The 14796-nt window shown below is 49.0% G+C and overlaps 1 protein-coding gene across 1 annotated transcript in view; it reads left to right on the top strand.

Moving 5' to 3' along the window:
- Window positions 1-14796, top strand: part of NPTXR (neuronal pentraxin receptor) — a 44100-nt gene continuing 29304 nt past the window's right edge. The window contains exons 1-3 of the mRNA XM_031940128.1: window positions 1-6; window positions 3118-3234; window positions 3446-4483. Coding sequence (XP_031795988.1) covers window positions 1-6; window positions 3118-3234; window positions 3446-4483 — 1161 coding nt within the window. The remainder of the gene's footprint in view (window positions 7-3117; window positions 3235-3445; window positions 4484-14796) is intronic.

Consider the following 14796-nt stretch of genomic DNA (forward strand, 5'->3'; position numbering starts at 1 on the left):
ATGTGGGTAAGTCAGTGGCAGGATTCTGGAGAGGACAATAAACTTGCCTTGAATTCCAGTCTTGCCTCTCCGTGTCCCAGGTAACTAACTTTCTGCATCTCTAATGTATGGACTACTTATCCAGTCTCTCTTTACCTACACCAAAAATACTTGTGTTTTTGTTTTTTTCAAAAATACTTGTTAACCATATATTGGAAGGCGTGGGGGAAAGCAGGGAAAATTGGAACACAAGGTATTGCAAGGAAGGTGTGATAGCGTCCTGGGCTTGGAGTTAAAGAAATGTCCATGCATATGTTTTGAAAAAATAAAAAGCTTTAATAAAAAAATACTTGTTAACCTGGGGTGAATCCAGAAAAAATTAAGTATGGGGAAGAGTTTGGAGATGGAAAGAATTGAATATGGTTATCCTGAAGAAGAGAAGATGGGGCACATGACAGCAATTTTCACTTTTTGGAAGGGCTTTATAACGAAGGGGGTTACACTGATTCTCTTGGGCCCCAGGGACACTACTATGAGCAGAATGTGATGGTGTTGCTATAAGTAATCTTGGGCTTAATGTAATAAAAACTTTCTGACCACTGAAGTCACTCCAAAGTGGAATAAGATGCTTTGAGTGGTAGTGAGTTTCCTGTCACTGGAGATCAAGAAACTAGAGGATTAAATTGACAGGAACATGGAGAAGGGGGGGTCCCCATTCTTGTACAGACAGGTTTGACTAAATGCCCGATGAAGTTCCTTTTAAATTCAACCATCTGTGATTCAGATGTCACTTTGACCATTGGGTCAAGTTGTATTGTGAAGTTTATGACAGAACTCTGGGTGAGGGGAGGAAGAAGTGGGGATGGACTGGGTGAATTGGAGAGGCAAAAGAGTGGATAGGATGCTGTGCTTGAACCCAAGACCTGGGATCAGATCTCACTCAATACATATAATAATTCTGTAACCCGGGGCACATCACAAAATGTGTGTAAGGCAACTCTCCAGGTTTGTTTGTTTATTCATTCATTCATTCGTTTGTTTGTTTGTTTTTGCTGAGGTAGTTGGGATTAAGTGACTTGCTCAGGGTCACACAGCCAGGAAGTGTTAACTGTCTGAGGTTACATCTGAACTCGGGTCCTCCTGACTTCAGGGCTGGTGCTCTATCCACTGCCTCTCCTAGCCGCCCCTCCCGGTTTATTTATTAAGGCATAAATAGATTATATTTGCTTTCTCAAAGATACTGAGTTCCCTCATATGCACAGAGTCCCAGATCCTTCTCATATTAATGTACCAAGGCAATCACGGCTATAAGCAAGGTCGCTGGGTACTTTCTAAACTTTCTAAGAAAGCAAAGCACTTTCAAGTATTTTAGAATTACTGTTTTGAAAATTCTTGGTACATCATCTTCCCTCCCAGCCCCAGTCTATTCAGATTCTTTCTATCCTTCCAAGCATTAGGGCTAGTGCTCCCAGCCCTTGCTGAACTCTCTCTCTTCTGAGCTATAGATAACACTTACTGTCTGAAATCTCCTGGCACTGAACTTTCTGCTATTTGTCACACATCTTGGACTGGCTTGTACTGTTTTTCATAAAAAGTCTTATTGATCCAAGGCAATTCCAGTAGACTTTGGATAGAAAACGCCATCTGCGTCCAGAAAAAGAATCAAGGAGACTGAATGGAAATCAACACATGCTAGGTTCATTTCTCTTTTGTTTTTGTTTTTCCTTTTATTCTTATTTTTCTCTCCCAACATGATTCGTAAAGCAATGTGTCTTTAAAATAAATAAATAAATAGAAACTTTAAAACGTTTTATTGACATCTTTAGTTTTTACATCATGGCCACTTTTGAACTCCAGTGATCCTTCCCATATAACAAAGGAAAACAGGTGAGCAAAACTAGCCAAGAACAACTGAATTTGAGAGAGTGTGCAACATTCTGCAACCATAGTTCCCCCCTTTTCCAACTAATGAAAGGAAATGTCAAGATTGGGTCTTAAAGAGACATAAGCATCAGCTTCAATTCAATGTTCTTTCCACATAAATTGTTGTAATCAATGTATGTTATTTTACAGGGTTTTTTTTTTTTTTTGTTCTGTATTTTAAATGTCTGTATTTTAAAACTTTTTTTAATGTTTCAATCTGGTTTTTCTGATGTCAATCAATATATATGAAGGGATTTGTATGTGTCCGGCACTACACTAAGCCTTGAGAAGTCACTGCGTGATCATTGTGGTTCATAGGACTGGGACTTTCAGGGCTAGGTGGGATCTTATAGATCATCCAATTCCATCTTATTTTACCAAAAAAGGAAACTGAGGCTGCAGGAAGGGAAGTAATTGTCCAAGATCACACAATAAGCTTGAACCCAGCCTCCATCAGCTTCACACTGTTTTCCTGTTGGCCCCCAGGAAACCAATCTGCTGTCTTAACATATTTGGAGTAAGTTTCCCCACTTGTAAAAGGAAGAGCTCTTATATAAAGGGCCCTTCCTGCTTGGAAAGCTCTATTGTTCTATTAGTCAGGGTATTCCTAGTGAAATGGGAGATTGATCTGGGCCTTGAAGGATGGGAGAGGATTGCCTCCGTTTCCTCTCCCCAGAAGGGTGATAGCTGGGTGCCAGCCTACGAGGGCATTAGTGCAGCTATGGCTTGGTCCCCAGCTCTTTGGCTACCATAGTAGTCGATGGAGAAGCTGGGGAAGAATGAGGATGGGTGCTCGGGAAGGACACAGGGAGATGAGTAGAGATGTCACCAGTAAAGGGAAGTATGGAATAAGAGTGGAAGAAGAGTTCTCCTTCCCAGCAGTCTTTTCCTTATCCTTTTGGCCAGAAGGAGCAGGGAGCAGGGATCCCGGAAGATACACGAATGTCGATTTTTAGGACAGAGGGAGTGAGGGGAGAGTGTAGATAAGGCACCCTGAGTCCATATGAATGTCCGCCCCTCCCCTTTCCCCCCAGTGTTATGGAAAGGTGGTGAGCTAGGATGAGGATGGGAAGGTCCCTGAAGACTTGTCAGTGGCCTTTTCCCTTTTGGGGTGCCCACAGGGGGAGAGTTAGGGGGAGAGGCTTGGAGTCAGGAGCTTTAGCGTTAGACGCTTTAGCTGTGAGACCCCCTGAGCCAACTCCCTCTTTGCGATAGGTTGAGAAGGTTGGACTGGTGGCCTCTCACGGCCCTTCGGATCCTGGAAGAGAAGCCAGCTCTAAGCCCCGGGAAGGGAAAGGAGAGCTGGCGTTGGGGGCAAAGCACTCTCGGCAGGTGCCAGTTCATTCCGCCTTTCGGGGTGACGGAGAGGGAAGGGGATGACTGTGCAGAGGAAATCTCACTGTGTTATGGGGAGGGGGACGACCAAGGCTCGGAGATGGCTCCATGTCACCTTTCCCCCCGTGGTCCGGAACTGGGGGGGGGCTGCGCTTGGTAGCGAGGCTTCTCCCCCTTTCTCCGGTGGGGGTTCCCCCTCCCATTTCAGAGACCACCGAGGCTCCGGGCGGGGGGCCGGCTGTGGGGTGGCGGGCCTGGCCAGCGGGGCGGGAGCGGGCTGGGGAGGGGAGGGGAGGGGCGGGGAGGAGAGGGGCGGGGCCGGCGCAGTCTCCCACTCCCTCCCGGAGCCCGAGCCGGGCTCAGAGCTGCGGCGGGAGCGGCGGCGGCGGCAGCAGCGGCGGGCGGCAGCGGCGGTGGCCCCGGCACCGGTAGCAGCAGCTCCAGCCGCGTGCCGGGCTCCCTTCCAGTCCCTTCGCCAACTCCTCGAGTCGGTGTCCCCCTTCCTCCCCAGCCCGCGTGTACGGGGCCGTGCGGCCCCCCCGCCGCCCGCGCCACCCTGAAGTTCCTGGCCGTGCTGCTGGCCGCGGGCATGCTGGCCTTCCTCGGTGCCATCGTGTGCATCATCGCCAGCGTGCACCCGGCGGCCAGCCCGGCGCGGGCGCCCTCCGGGGCCGCCGCCGACAACGACTCGAGCGCCGGGACCGCGGCGCTGCTGCCCCCGGGGCCGGAGCAGAGCCTGAGCGCGCTGCACGGGCCCGGAGGCTCGGCCGGGCCCCACGAGCTGCCCCTGCCCGGCGGCGGCGAGCTGCTGGCCAGCGCCCGGCCGCTGCAGCACCCGATGCTCTTCAGCCGCTTCCTCTGCACCCCGCTGGCCACCGAGTGCCCGACGGCAGCGGACGGGGCCGCCGTGCAGGGCGACGGGCCGGGCTCGGGACAGCAGCAGCAGCAGCAGCAGCAGCAGCGGCAGCGCGAGGAGGAGCTGCTGGCCCTCCAGAGCACGGCGGAGCAGCTGCGGCAGACGGCGCTGCAGCAGAAGGCGCGGATCCGAGCCGACCAGGAGGCCATCCGCGAGCTCACGGGCAAGCTGGGCCGCTGCGAGAGCGGACTGCAGCTGCCCTTCCAGGACCCGGGGCCCTCGGGCCGCCAGGACACCATGAGCGACGGCCCGGCGTGGGACTCCCCGGCCGTGGTCCGCGAGCTGGAGGAGGCCGTGCGCGCCCTCAAGGAGAGGATCGAGAAGATCGAGGTGAGCGGCCGCCCCTTCGGGCTGGGGGCTCGGGGAGCCTCGCCGGGCCGCGGAGCGGGAGCTCCCGCAAGGCAGGGACCGCCGGCGCGCTCCCGTCTTTGTATCCCCTGCGCCCAGCGCCGAGGGGAGAGGGAGGAGGCGCCGGCTGAGCGCCTGTTGGCGGAGGAATTGCCTGAGCTCTCCAAGGTCTGCAGAGCGCTCCCTCTCCGCAGCCCCGCAGGGCAGGCAAACAGCGTGCGGGTTTAAGGGGTGCCCAGAGGGAGCTCGGGGTGCGGAGTGAAAAGAGGGTGCGTGGAAAGCCAGGAGACTAGGGTTCTAGTCCTCTCACCGCTTTGTGACCTTGGGCAAGTGCCCCCCAGCCCACTCTCCGTCTCACTTTCCTCAAAAATGGGGGGAGGGGGCTGGGCGAGATCTCTAGGGTCTGGGCTAGTTCTGGGTCCTCAGAGATCCGGGATCCCACACGGATCAGAGGGAGGCCACGGGGTGCCCGGGGACTTCCCCTGCTAACTCCCTTCTCCTGGAAGACAGCTGGTGTAGGACTGAGTAGGAGACGCAAGGACAGCCTCCATACAGAAATCCCATTCCTCCATCCCGCCCCGTTTGTCCTCCCCGGAGGGACAGACGGACACCCGGCTGCTCGGAGAGCCGATCGGGCGGAGCCCGGCCCCAAAGGGTCCCAGCTCGGGGTTCCTGCTAGTTCCCCAGAGGGGCTCGGATGAGAAATCTGCCCTCATTGGTCGCTGAGCGATCGCAGAGCCAGCCACTACCCCTCCCTCCCCTTGGGAGAAGGAGCTAAGAGCGAGAAATGCTGGGCTCTGTGCCCGGATTTCACAGGGGCTGCTGCTGCCTCCAGCCTCCTGCCTGTGGCTAAGGGACATCTCTCCCCATTTCTTCTCTCCGCACCCAGTATGGCCTCTCGGGGGGTGAGGGGGGCGGTGTGTAAATGGTTCGGGTCTAGAGAATCCCTTTAAAAAAAAAAAAAAAAGATACGGGCGCAGGAGGAAAATGAAGGGGGAAGAACTGCCATTTATATAGATCCCCAAACGACTGGTCACAGCAATCAGGAGAGGTGGACTGCCTCTGAGAATAATTTATTATCCTGCTATTGATAAAGAGACACACCCACCTTGCCTTAATCTATCATTGTGGTAAAGGGGGGGGGGGAACCTAAACCCTAGGTTTTGAATTCAGCTCTGCCACAATCTGTGAGACCCTGAATAAGTAATTTGCCTCCTTGGGCCTCAGTTTCCTCCTCTGTATACCGCAGGAACCCGGACTAGCTTCCTCCTAGTTCGGGTATCCTGCAAGCTTTTGGCAGAATGTAAAGTTGCATGAGCCCTCCCTAGGACTGCTGCCTTCCACCCCTCTCTCAGCCCTCCTCCTCCCCAGCCCCTTACCCCCAGCGGTCTCTGATCTACAGTCAATTGAGTGGATTCGAGGATCAGAAATGGGATCTGGAGCCAGAGGAGGCAGCTTTCACTCCTGACTGGCACCTTAGGGCAAGTCACAATAAGCCTCAGTTTCCACCTTTTAAAAGTAAGGCACGGTCTCCAAGGCCCCTTCCAAGTCTGCCTCTGTGCTGCTGGGATTCATTTCAGTAAACTTTTGGGGAACCACCAGCCTCATGTCAAGAAAGCCCTATATCAAATGGGGGAAGAAAAGTCCCGCCTCCAGGGTTAAGTAGAAGATCTGCAGTTTAAACCTTCTGTAATTCCTGACAATTTTCTAGATAGGCAGGCGGGCGGCTGGGGAATCAAAGCTTCAGAATCTGACAAACATTGATTAAGCTCTTCCTTTGTACGAGGCACCGAGCTCTGCAGGGAGACGATTTAGCTCTTCCAGATAACGGTTCTGGCTCGGGGCGCAGCTAGGTATCACAGCCTCGCACCTGGGCTCAACACCTGGGCTCAGATCTGTTTCCAGATGCTCCTCACCCTGGGCAAGGCGCTTACTCTTCTGCCTCAGTTTCCTCATCTCTGAAATGAAAATAGCAATAGTCCCTTGGCCTCCCAAGACTTGCTGGGAAAATCCAGTGAGATGACATTTTAAAATGCTTTGCTAATCTTAAATCCCTAGGGGGAAAAATGAGCTATTATTATGATTACTATTATTAAGTGATTCCTATGGTCCTTTAAAGTTGAAAGCCCAGGAAGGAATCGAGGGTATTTAACAAGGGTTTATTAGATATTATTAGATATACACGATATCTGAGAACTTACATTCTACTGTGTCCCAGACATTGTTCTAGGTGCCGGGGATACAATCACAAAAGGGAGCTAGTTTCTACCCTCCAGATATTATATTCTATATCTTATTTATTATATATAATAATACATATTGTTTGTATTAATTATATATTTTATATAATAAATATATTAATTAATTTTATTCTATTCAAATTAATTTTATTCTATTATTATTCTATTAATTTTTAGGTGAGGCATTTGGCATCAAATGATAGCTAATAAGTATTAAGTGTCTGAGCCTGGATTTAAACTCAGGTCTTCCTGGCTTCAGGGCCACTGCTGTAGCCATTATGCCATCTAGCTGCCCCTCAGAAGTTTGTATTTTCCTGTGTATAGATACAGATACAAAGTAATATGGAGGAGGAGGAGGAGGAGAAAGAGAAAGAGGAGGAGGAGGAGGAGGAGGAGGAGGAGGAAGAGGAAGAGGAGGAGGAGGAGGAGGAGAAAAAGAAAGAGGAGGAGGAGGAAGAGGGGGAGAAAGAGAAAGAGGAGGAGGAGGAGGAGGAGGAGGAAGAGGAGGAAAAGGAGGAAAAAGAGGAAAAAGAGGTGGAGGAAGAGGAAGAAAAGGAGGAAGTGGGAGAGCAACAGGAGGAGACAAAAGCATTAAGAACAGAAGGATGTGAAAGGGCCTTATTCAGGCCCCTGAACCGAACCTTACAGGGAGCTAGGGACTTCTCAAGGTAAGGAGAGAGAGCATTCCAGACACAGCATGGCCGTGTCAAGGGGACAGGCCGTGTAAACACCCAGAAACAGCAACTCCTTATCTCTCTCATTGTAGAGTGAAAGGCTTTGTCCCCAGACGGAGTAGGTGGGCCCTTCCTTGTTTCTGTATATTCAGCAAGTGGCTTTCTACTCCATGATTGTATAGTACAGGTCCTGCCAAAGTACCTACATGAGTGAACACCACTGAAAACTTGGATGCCTCTTTGGAAATATGAGCAACACCCAAAATCCCAAGTGAAAGGAAATGGAGACAGAGAATGGGTTTTTTTCCTCTCTTTCTCCTACTCCTCACTCTACACAACACATGCAGCATGCAGATGGTACTGGTGGGTTGTGCTTGGCTCTCCTACCTTCCTGGGCATCCCAAGATAATGGAGCCGGAAAGGGGTTGGCTTCCTTCCCAGCCTACACTTGGCAACACCTTCAGCTTTTGGCTTGGAAAGGCCCTCCCAGCGGGACCTGCTGCCCATGTCATGTCCCTTCAGGTAGATGGTCACGGTGGACTTCGGCCAGCTTTGGACCTCAGTGCTACCTCCCCACAAGAGCGGTCCCGACTTGCCTCTTCTCTCCTTATCCTGTAACGGTGCTCCCTGAAAGTGCGAGGCAGGTGTCTTGTATGTGGGGGCGTTAGCAATGGGCAGAACCAGAAAATGGGTAATAGAGATAATGCTGGAAACTGAGACTCTGGCCTGGATTTCCCCAAGCCCCCAGAGCCCGAAATCCTATTTGGTCAAATCCTCGTGAAACCTGGAAGGATGACTGAACTGAAAGGAACTTTAGAGACCTTCTCATTTTGCATATGAGGAAACTGAGGTCTAGGGAGGAGAATTATCTACTCAAGAACACACAGTTAAGTGCGAAGTAGTAGAGACAATATTTAAATCTAAGTTTTCAGATTCAAAATCTGGACTTCTTTCTGGACACCCCCTTGAAGTCTACCTCCCTTCTCAAGCAGGAATAAGGGCCTTGGAGAGAGGGCATGAAGAGTTGGTCCATAAAATGCCAAGGACTTAGGATATACTGGGCTTAGGATTCTCTGTGTCAGGATTTGGATCCTTGTCTGAAAGGGACTAGACCCAAAGAAGTCTGAGATTGGGGATCATGGTGTCTGGATAGAGGGTGAAAGGAACTGTACCCAGAGATGTTCCAGCTTGGGGATCATGGTATCTGGATGAGGGGTGAAAGAGACTAGACTCAGAGATGTTCTAGGTTGGGAATTGTGGTGTCTGGATAGGGGATGAAAGGGATTAGACCCAGAGAGGTTCTAGATTGGGATTTATAGTGTCTGGATAGGGGTGAAAAGGATTAGACTCAGAAAGATTCTAGGCTGGAAATCATGCTCTGGGCTTAGAGTCAGAAAGACCTGGGTGTGCATCTGCCTCAGAATCTCACTAATCGGGAGGATAACTTAATCTCTCCAATTTCCTTTTGTGTTAAATGAGAAGATTAGACTCAGTGAGAGGGGCCACTGCCCCTCATTCTAATTCCAGCCCTAAGTCTATAATTCTAGGACCCTGGCACGAGACAATACCTCCCGTCTGAAGCTCTGGTCACCTCTGCCTCCCAGAATATATGCTCAGTTCTGCTTCTGAAAGGGATGCTGGGTAAGGCTTGATCTTATAACATCCCCTTCTCCTTGAGGTAGGAAAGGCGAGGATTATTAAAACAGACTCAGAAAAGTGACTTAATTTTCCCATGGACACATGCCTAGTGAGGCACAGAGCTAGAACTGGAACGAAGGTCTCCTGGGTAGCTGAGCTGAAGGAGAAGGGACTTCCCAGGAGATCTCATGGCCCTTTGTTGATTTTGGTTGTTGAGGGAACCCTGCTCAGTATCAGAGAGCCTTTGGCATCCCCCTTCCTCCTCTGAGATTTGGCCATTCTCTGACTTTTGACCTTGCGGTAGAAGTACATCACAGCAGAATTTTTCTGATATAATAGGAAAGAAAGGATGGCCGTGCCATCCTGAGAAGGTCCCTGTTGCTCTTTGGGTATCAGTTTCCTTCTCTGTAAAATCAGAGTACTGGATCGGTGGATCTCTGAAAGCCCTCTCAGCTCTGACATTCCCTGTTCTAGGTCTCCCTCAACTGGGACATTCCCTGTTCTAAGACCCCCCCACACACCCAGTTCTGACATTCCATTTTACTAGAGCTTAGAGGTCCAAGAGTCCACCAGCCTCATTTTACAGATAGGGAAACTGAGGCCCAGAGAAATGACAGGTCTTAAATAGCAGGGCTGAGTTTTGAACTCATGTCCTATGATTCCAAATCCACTTCTTCTCCTATACTATGCTTCCCTGGCAGAGTTTGGGGGCCCTCTACCTTCTGACTTCGTGTGTTCCTGATATTCCACATTTTAGGATTATAAGAATAATCTGATCCCCAGGCTCTTGACCTTGAGTGTGTCTTGGGTAGTATAACCTGGGGGCCACAGGCTGAATCATCGGGGTGTTTCTCTCCCCCAGGCTTCCAGCACTCGGCTAAATCTGAAGAGGAGTGTGGCCAGTAAGGGGATTTAGAGGAGATTTTTCTGAGATCTATTGATTTTACTTTGATTTATTTTTTAAAATTTGCTGCAAAAAGGGAGGAGGTTGTTGCCAGGGAAGGAACAGAGCCAGGGACTGGGCTGCACGCATGCTCACTTCCTGGAAAGGGACCGTGCCATGGCTATGGGGATGGACACAGACGGATCCCATCCCGTTTGGCCATTCCGAGGCAGGGAGCGAGGGGGCAGCAACACAAAGAGAAAAAGATGGGAGATCTGGGTTTGAATCCCCGCTTTCTCCCTTTAACTCTCTGGCCTCAGTTTCCTTGTCTGTCAAGGTATCACATGGAGAAATTTCTGAACGTTGGAGGGCCTGTGCTCATCTCCCAGCTCTCCTGCTCATGAGCTGTGTGACCTTGGCAAATCAGCCTCTAAATAAGAGGCTTGGACAGATCTTCCCTAAGATTTTTTGCAGTGCTAGGGTCCTGTCTACAATAACAAAAGTTAACATTTGTTAATTTTGCCAAGTGTAATTCACAATGGTTTGGGGAGAATTTGGTATTAGGACTGTCACCATCCCTATTTCACAGATGAGAAAACTGAGTCCCCAAGGCATGAGGTCACTCACTGAACACAATGAACATCCAAGCTCCGGTGCTCTATCCACTACGCCATGGATGGCCTAACCAGCATCTTCCCAACACTGTCTAGTGGATATGGATCACTGTGGGATAGAGCCAGCAGGTGTCATCCACACTTCCTTCCTCTTTTCTTTCCCTTTTTTTTCCTGAGGCAATTGGGGCTAAGTGACTTGCCCAGGGTCATGCAGCTAGGAAGTGTTAAGTGTCTGAGACCAGATTTGAACTCAGGTCTTTCTGACTTCAGGGCTGGTAACTCTTTTCTTCTTCTTTCTCTTCCTCTTGCATCATGACCTGTTTTCCTGGTGATTTTAACTCTGACTTACCAGAGGCAGCCACAGAGGGAAGCTTGAGAACAAATTAGTACTTGATAATTTATCAAAGGGGCTGGGGATGAGGATTTGGGGAAGCTATTGAGGGAAAATGACAAAAAAGAGAAATGTGGGGGAAGGTGCTAAGAGATGCCCCTTTCTGCCACTGACTTGTGTGTCCATAAAGTCAGGGACTTCTCCCTCTTGTTTAGATGAGATACCCTCATTTAAAATGATGACGTTGGACTCAGTGACTTCTGAACTTAGACTGATGTTTTTCCGGGACCCCCTGTGGACGAGAGGGGTGGGATGTCTGAGGCTTCTTTGCCCCTGTCCCGGCAGCTCCTGTAGCCGCCTTTCTAATGGATCAGCTTCGTTCTGCCCCATCATCACCGCCGCCGCGCCATCTCCCTCACCCATCCATTTATCCTGAGCTGGCGAGGTCTGGGCTCCAAGAGGCCCCATTCATCTTCTTTTAATTACAGTTCCAAATTGGAATTGGGTGACTAGGCAGGGGAAATCAATCTGGCCCTCTCTGTTCCCCTTTCCTCCCTCCCCCTTCCCAACCTTGATTAGATTGAGGCCAGGAGCCCAGAGCTTCCGAGCAAGAAAGGAAAGGGGAGGGAGATGTGGAGGGGAAAAGAAAGGGAGATATTGCGTTTCCAAGATTAGCTTGAGGAGGTGCATCTGTGACCTGGGCAATGTTAGGGAGAAAACTACCTGGGTTTGGACTAAAAGGATCTGGATTCAAATGCCGACTGTTACTTTCGACCTGTGTGATCTTGAGCAAGTCATTTCATTTTCTATTTTTTTAAGTTACATAAGAACTTTATTAGATATTTAAGAATAGCAAGCTGTGCATAATAATTTGCAGTTTTATATCACTGACAATAAAAGTAATAAAAGAACGCCCCCCCAAAGTGTGTCATGGACACATTTTTTGAGAGTCACTTGTTAACCTATGAGTGCACCCTTGCCTACAACACTCCCAAATGTTCCACTTTGTGACTTCCATTGATTGCTCCTGGTTCTATTCTCGGTGGCTTAGTCACTTCATTTTTAAGGCCTCAGTTTTCCCATCTGTAAAATTGGGAAGTTAAATTAGATGGCCCCTGAGATCCCTTGCCTACACCACTCCCAGTTTTTCCATTTTGTGACTTCCACTGATTGCTCCTGGTTTTACTCTCGGTGGCTTAGTCACTTCATTTTTAAGGCCTCGGTTTTCCCATCTGTAAAATTGGGAAGTTAAATTAGATGTCCCCTGAGATGCCTTTTCAATCTATGGATTTGATCTGAACATGGTGAATCTCCCTGGAAAACATCCATCTTGGATGTGAGGAGACTAGAAACAAAGAAGGTTGTTGCCCCGATCTGGGCTTCGGACCTTTCCCCTATAGAATGAAGAGGTTATAATTCATGGTTTCCGAATTTCCTCCCATCTCTGGCACCCTTTGTTTCTAAATCTGGAAGCTTGGTGCTGAAAGAACTTGGACCGGGAAGCCCTGGATCAGTGTCCTTATCCATACCAGAAAGTGAAAAAGACTTGTGCCCCCTGACTCCCAGAGCAGTTGGGAGGGAAGAGCTTGGAAGTACTTTGGGAAGTTGCTGCTGCTACTCACTCTGCTCTCCCTTATTCACTATGATCTGCTCCCCAGGGCTCTATTTGTCTTAGAAAAGTCTCCAGTCCCAGGGCTTCTGCCAGGGGAGGTCAGTGAGTACAGACTAGTAAAGAATGGAAGGGCAGCCAGCCAAGGGCCTAAAAGCATCTGAGAAGCAACACTGCCAGAGCTGGAAGGAACCTTGGAGGATATCGAGTCCAGCCGGAATTGCAGGCTCACCCGTGGGGTGTATCCATTAGCCACTCAGACACATTCAGGGATGGAGAGATCACTACCTTAAGAAGCAGCCCCTTTGGGTTATTGACCTTGGAAGTCCCAGATGTGCTTAATGACCATTTGGGCAAGCAAGGTATTCACCCTTCTTAGCCTCAGTTTCTTATCTGTAAAACAGGAAAAAGAACAACTGTCCTTTCTGGCCAAAGGTCTTATGTGCAAGAGCCTAGGATCATAGAGATACAGAGTTGGAAGGGGCCTTAGAACAGGGAGGATCAGGGCTGGGAGGGGTCTTAGAACAAGGAAAGTCAGAGCTGGGGGGAGGGGATTGTCTTAGAACAAGGGATATCAGAATTGGATATACCTTAGAACAGGGAGTGTCGGAACTGGGAGGGGTCCTAGAACAGGGACTGAGAGCGAGCTTAGAACAGGGAATGTTAGATTGGGACGAGTCTTGGAACAGGGGATGTCAGAACAAAGAATATTAGAGTTGGAAGAGACCTCAGAATATGTAGTAGAATCTCAGAGACAGGGATGGGGATAGGAGATGGGGAGAGTGTTGAATGTCAAAATTGAGAGGTGCCCTGGAGCAAGGGGGGTCAAATTGAGCCCAGTCAGATTAAAATGTAATTGGGAAATGTTTAAGAAAATAAATAAAAATACAAGACAGATAATGTTAAGTTGAGGTTGTCTAAATCAACACACAGCCTTCCAGGATCCATCTCTATTTGCATTTGAGCATTGAATGTTAGATCTTGGAGGGGGATAAGGGGGAGAGCCAGTCTTAAATCAAAGCAGATAAGAACAGGGAAGGAAGGATCTGCTACAGTTGTGTCTGGCTTCAGTATTAAATCCATACCAGTTTAAATTCAGCTTTTTTCCATGTCTCCCATCTCTTCCCTCTTCTTCCATTTTAAAAACTACATTTTATTGATCCCCTTTTGTTCTTAGATCATTATCATTCCCAGAAACCCAACCTTCCCTTTCCTTCTTCCAGACCTCTTCCCAGTAACAAAGTAAAACAAGTGAAACCACCCTGCCGGATCGGAGCCTGTGTGACCTTGTGTGTGTGTGGCGTCCCACCCTTGGGAACTCCCTCTGCTAAGAGCAGGGGCTGTGGTTTTATTATCTGCTCTCTGGGACAACCACTGCCTTTTCACTCCCTCACACATCCCCTCCCTTTTATTTCCTCCCCATCACGCCAGCCAGTGTACGTATATTCTTTTTTTTAATTCTAATTTTCTCTTGGCTTTGGGCTACCTTCCTGCTTCCCAGACTGACTCACCAATGATCCCTTAATCCAGTTCTTTTTTGTACAGCTGAAGAAACCTAAAACAAAGTCATACATAGTGACAGGACCAACACAATATCTCCCCTTAATCCAATTTTTCTTTGTACAGCTGAAGAAACCGAAAACAAGAGTGACAGGACCAACACAATATCTCCACCCCTATTTTAATAGTGCTTCAAAGGCTCCGGGGTTTGTTATTCCCATTTTGCAGATGAGGAAACTGAGGTACAGATCAGTAAACTAGCATGCCTATGGTTGCCAGCTAAGACACATCAAGGCTAGGATACTAACTCAGACCTCTTCTTTTCCAATCATCTGATCAGAAAATATGAGGTAGAGAGCTGTGAGAAATCTCAGTGAACATCTAGTATTCTTCGGGGACTCTTAATCAGGCCCTTGTTATGTTCTGGACCCTTGGGCAGCCAGAATGGAGAAGCTTGGGACCCCTTCTCAGTATCATGTTGTTGCCTACATACATAATAGAAAGAAAGGTTAAATTTCATAAAAGAAAGAAAGGAAATCAAGGTGTACTTTTTTTTTCCTTCCAAGTTCACAGACCTCCCGAAGTCTATCCACTGTCTGTGAAACCCATGTTAAGAACCCCTGATCTAGTCCAATTCACTCATTTTACAATGGAAGAAACTGAGGTCCAGGTGACTGATAAGATCATAGGCGATCTGGAGATCTGACCCATTGTTCCCAAGTCTCTCCACTCCCAGCTTGGTCATACGCAGGAAGGAGCCTCCCAAACTCTGGATTGTGCATTAGTTAGTCCCTTATGACATGGGG

The sequence above is a fragment of the Sarcophilus harrisii genome, chromosome 5 (assembly GCF_902635505.1).
Source record: "Sarcophilus harrisii chromosome 5, mSarHar1.11, whole genome shotgun sequence".
NCBI classification, from domain to species: Eukaryota; Metazoa; Chordata; class Mammalia; order Dasyuromorphia; family Dasyuridae; genus Sarcophilus; species Sarcophilus harrisii.